Here is a 5,398-nt window from a genome sequence, read left to right on the forward strand (position 1 = left end):
TGGGTTCAGTCATGCAAGACACAGGGATTGATTAAAGGGACTTCAAGTGCTTAGCCTCTGCTGCGTGCTAGCAAATATCACTGACAGGACTGCCAACGTGTCACGTCAAAGCAGTTTCTAAGAATGAACATTGCCAGGAATGGTCTGCCTGAACTGACTGAGAGGTGGATGATGATTCTCTCCTGCCACCCCACCCAATACCCCCCACCCTCAGTAAGTTCAGCAGAGCTCAGACTTTGGAACTGCTAGATACAAAATAAACAATAGCAGATGGCAAAGCCAGCAAGACTTTAAGCCAAGAAGTTGTGATTTGTTCGTAGGCTAGGAATTCTCCCTCCTCTCTAGTTTGCACGTTTTTTGGGACACAATACTAAAGGAGGTATTTCCTGTTACTGGCTGATACTTTAGCTATAGTCTCAAAATCTGCTGCGAGTTTCTTTGAGTACAAGTAGGATATCACCCTTGAATCTCCTTGCCCTTCTTTCTCTCCAACCTCCTTCACTAAACTAAGAGCAGAAATAAGAGATCTGTCCATGCCCAAAGTCCTGGGCAGAATCTCAGCAAATGATACATTTCACTAATCTTTAAAAAAATTCTTTACCTGCTTCCTGATAGAGCTGATAGGCTTTGTCATTCTCTCCACTAAAGACACCAATGATGATGACATCATCCCCATCCCTCAGAAATTCCTGTACCTGCTTGGTAGCCTGAATCTGTTTGGATGGAGGACCAGCTTGTTCAATCATGTAGTCAATAATACCTGTAAGACAAATCCATCCCCAAAAAGTTGCTTAGAACTTAGTTGGTTATTGAACTGAAAGGTTCAAGCATTCCCTCTATGACCTTGTTTAATTCCTCATTTCCCATGGACACCTTTCTGTGCAGCCTTCCCACAATAATTAAAAGGCCAAATCAGCAAGACCTGAGCCCACATTTTTACAGCTGCAGGTCTGGATATTCTCTTTCAGGTTGGTTTCAGAAAAGGTGATGAAGCACAAGTTCCATGGATACCAGCTGATCTTTCAAGTAACCCTCCTTTCTGAGGTTCCAGACCCTTCACTGTTTTCTGCCCCTGCTACAAGCCAAAGTTCTACTTGGATAGTCTTAAGTCTTCCCTCTTATTCAAACCTAATATTGAGCATTTTGCCAGGCCTTATGACGTGTTCCAGTGCAATTAAAGGCTGCCCATTAAGTCATACTGTCACTGCTTCTCCATGTGTATTTAACCTCTGTTATACTGAAAGAAGCTTACAGTACCGCTGTAAGATGTTATAAAGACAAGGGACAAATTTATACTGCTGGCCCACAGGTGTATATACTGTAGGTATGAGAGCACATTTTTTCAGGTTTACCCAGCTACCATGGCTATAACGTTAACAAGTCTGCAAGTCCTATAGATACATCAAAACATTTGTGGTCAAGCCCTCAGAAAATAAGAAGCAGAAGTTGCAATACCGTATTTTTCCCGTGGACCACTGTAGTCATAAGGTTTGCCCTTGCGGAATATTTTGAGAGTTGGGTAGCCGGTAACATCAAACTTCTTTGCAAGCTCAGTTTCAGCAGTGGCATCAACTTTAGCGAGGGGAATAGGAGGCGTGCGTTTGCTGAGCTCCTGGGCAGCCTTCTCGTATTCTGGAGCCAGCCTTTTGCAGTGTCCACACCTAGAGAAGGAGAGTAAGGGCAGTTTTTACAAGCCACACATCCTGCTAGGTACTTTTACCTCTGAAGTGGAAGAGTTAAGTCTTCCAAAACAGAGAAAGTAGAAATGGGGTTGTTCAATCTAGAGAGGACACTTCCGTCTAGGAAGACCTGTCTCTCCAACCTGAAGCTAGCCTCTATATCTGGTTCCACATTACTATAGTTAGTTTCATTATCTGAAGGCCTTTTTAAAATTAAGGACCAACTCTCTTTCATTTTCAGCATCTCTCAACCTTCCCAAATTAGTAAATACAGAGAATCTTCAGTGGAGCTTTGGAGGCCACCCCTTGCTGAAACACAGCTCCAGTCTAGTCTTCAAGTGATTTGTGATGTTATCCTATGCCCAGATTAGAACTAAGGTACACCAGAGCCACACACACCTGCCCAAGGCAAGCCTCTTTAGAACAGGCATAATGACAGAAAACAGGTTCACCAAATGCATTCAGGCCAGCTGTTCTAGCAAAGTGTGACAGGTGACTGCCTTCTCGCTTACCACGGAGCATAGAACTCCACCAGAATTATGTCAGCAGCATTCACAACATCGTCAAAATTATCCTGGGTCAATACCAGGGTCGCTTCTGGAGGAGGGGTCCAATTGGGATCAGAAACCTCCTTGACTTTGGCCACAATTGCTGAAATACAGTTCAACAGCTCAATCAGCAAGTTTGTATTATCATATCAGTAGTATATCAAACACGAGAGTTTGCATCAAGAATTTAAAATCAGAGCGGCAAGCATGGTCTTGGACCAAACACAGTCAAGTTTACACGAGAACACTTTCTTAATCAAGCTCCTTTATGTTTTATTCATTGTCAGTATTGCCAAGAAAGTCTTTAATATTCTCTTCACCCCATGGAGCCTCTTATTTATGCAGAGAATGGATCTCTACTTTGCAGCACCGTAGCACATTAATTCCATCTCAAAACAGACAGAAAACATGGGGTTTGTCCTCCGACTGAAGTTGGACATGTTCATAAGCAAGAAACAAGTAGTTTTATATACGGTCAATAAACTTGCTGATCCTTCAGCAAGCACAAGACCACCTCCTCTTCTAGTCAAGTCTTACTTCTAAAAACCTTCCATCAGTAACAGCACTACCCACTGCCTGCAAAATTGCCCCCTAGCACACAGCCAAATGAGAAGACAGGCAAAATTTCATCCTTCATAACATTATTCTGCTTCAGTAATTGGAGATCAAAGTCCTTCAAAACAGTCATATTGAGCAACAAGAGCATATACTTCCTTGCTTTATTACAGAGAATTGCAAAGGACTGATGCCTACCATCTTCCGTCCGAGAACCGTCGTAGTCAACAGCTTGGCCTTTTTTCAGGATTTTGATGGTTGGGTAGCCACTCACGTCAAAACGACTTGCTAGCGAAGTGGCTGCAGTAGCATCTATTTTGGCAACTGGAATAGGAGGGTCATTTTCCTTCAGAGTTTTGGCTATCTTTTCATATTCAGGAGCAAACTGCTTGCAATGCCCACACCTGCCAGAAGACAGAAGGAGATACATAAATGCACAACAGACTCACAGAGGTATTTTACGACTCTGCATTTCCAGGACAGATGTTCACAACCTCAGCAAAAGAATTTTTTTTGCCTTGCTATGTTTCCAGATGATGGAGAGATAGAGGGCAACTGTAACTAATGTGCTGCTTGTTCAAATCCCAACCTCTTCTGTTTTCCCCCCCTCCCCACCCTTTGTTCAAAAGATTTTCTAAAGCCAACATAAAAAAATGAACAATTGCTTTTACAATAAAGCTGCAAACCTTGTATTGTGCTTCTCCTTTCTCCCTGTCTTCTCAATATGGTCTCATTCAGACTTCAGCTTCTCCCTAATCTAGGTCCATCTTTTCTACCCAGCACCCTAAATTGAACTGAAGACAAAAACGAACCAGTGGGTAAGGTGGCCTAATGAAATCTCATGCCCACCACAGCACTGCAGCGCTCCTCTCTCTCTGGCTGTACCAGAGCTCTTTGGGAAAAAAAGCTTTTGCTGTGCTGCAAAAGCTGGCACAGCAGAGGATACTCCAGTGTAAGTAGGGCTGAACATAGCTTGACAAGCTGAAGATGAAACCAGGAAAACAAAGAAAGGCAAGAGGAAAAACAGTGTGTAGCCTGTACTCCCTAGCCTCACAACTGGCAGTAGGAGAATAGAAAAAAAGAAAGAGGTTAGTCTGTGATCCAATCTTCTGCCTGGCTGAACTGAGTTTCATGTTCAGTTTTCATGCAGACAAACTACAGCTGTAGAAATAGCACCTACAGACAAGCAGGGATGGGATTCTCTCTAATAAGAGTGGGACTAGTTAAAGTGCAGCTCCACCTCAAGCAAGATCATGTTCCCCGCTCTGTTCAGAGACTAGGAAAGGACAAACAAGTAAGTCATCTTAGCGTCACTAAGCCACAAAGGAAAAGTGGTTCTGGCTGAAACACTAACTCAGCAACTTGACTGCAAATACATCCTACTCTTGTTTTCCCCTACTAACCATCCTTATTATTTTTGTCCACAAATATACAGGAGAAGATACATTCTGGCCTAAATTCTTTGTCTCAGTTATATGCAGGTAAATCCACGGTAGCTCCTCTGAGTGCACTAGTGTTACTGTGTACCCTAGTATGCCAGCAGAATTATCATCATTAGGCAGATGTATAGGCACTGTAACTTGATAATACGAACTCACACCATAACGACACGTCCTGGCGAGGACAGAGATTTGAACTTGAGAAGGAAAACCTTCTAGCAGATCTCCCATTAGGGAGGACTCCTCCATTCCTTTGTCCAGATAAGCAAGTGCACAAGTTCTCAGTGGGCCAGCACGAGGACACTACAGCAGGCTGCAAGACTACATGACTTTTCTGGGGCTCACTGGGACTGTTTCTGTACCCTGACAGGCACAGAGCAGGATGGAACCAGGGCTTCCCTAGGCATGAGATCCCTCAGCATGACTCACATCTGTGAAGAAAGAGCAGACTCTTGTCTGTTGCATGCTACAGGGGAAGGGAAGAGGGTACCTCCACACCACCAGAATGATCTCCCACCCTGCCAGTGCTTTTTCTGCAGGCAGGCTACTCCAATATCACCTTTAAAACTGCAGCCCAAGCTCACTTTTTAGGAGTGTGTCCTGTCAGCCACCCGATCCTGGAGCTAAAGAAGTATCACAAGCTGTGAACCCACCATGGTGCGTAGAACTCCAGCAACACAGTGTCCTTGTCCTCAGTAAAGGTATCAAAGTTTGCATCATTCAAAACTAATACACCATTTTCTTCTTTAACTTCAGAATCATCATCTTCGTCATCTTCTTCATCGTCATCATCATCACCACCATCATCGTCAGCTTCTTTTGTAACAGATTCTGGAAAAGTCAAAGTTCAGTATGGATTAGATTGTGTCAAGTTTAACACTAGAATAACACTACCAGGGTAAAGATGGATCAAGTACATCCTGTGGTTAAAAAAAGCATCACCAGAGGGTAGTTCCTTCTCCACGTACAATGACAGCTACCTCAGTTTACAAAAAGCTTGGACTCAGATGTTTGACCATTTCATGTTTTCCACACTACACCAGCTAACAATATCAATACTTCAGTAAAATGTCAACATGTATTTTACACTTCAAGGCAGACTAACAAAAGGGACACAAGACTTATGTGGCAGTCACATCCAAGGTATGTTGGGTATCTCGTGAAATGTGGGAAGCGA

The 5,398-nt window shown here is 43.3% G+C and overlaps 1 protein-coding gene across 1 annotated transcript in view; it reads right to left on the bottom strand.

The window, feature by feature from the left end:
• The window catches only part of PDIA4 (protein disulfide isomerase family A, member 4), a gene marked incomplete at its 5' end in the record, with an annotated part of 7,992 nt that extends 2,940 nt beyond the window's left edge, over positions 1–5,052 (bottom strand). The window contains 5 exons of the mRNA XM_010143855.1: positions 602–760; positions 1,456–1,661; positions 2,192–2,330; positions 2,981–3,186; positions 4,875–5,052. Coding sequence (XP_010142157.1) covers positions 602–760; positions 1,456–1,661; positions 2,192–2,330; positions 2,981–3,186; positions 4,875–5,052 — 888 coding nt within the window. The remainder of the gene's footprint in view (positions 1–601; positions 761–1,455; positions 1,662–2,191; positions 2,331–2,980; positions 3,187–4,874) is intronic.
• Positions 5,053–5,398: the final 346 nt, after the last annotated feature.

This window comes from Buceros rhinoceros, unplaced genomic scaffold (assembly GCF_000710305.1).
Source record: "Buceros rhinoceros silvestris isolate BGI_N320 unplaced genomic scaffold, ASM71030v1 scaffold34139, whole genome shotgun sequence".
Classification (NCBI taxonomy): domain Eukaryota; kingdom Metazoa; phylum Chordata; class Aves; order Bucerotiformes; family Bucerotidae; genus Buceros; species Buceros rhinoceros.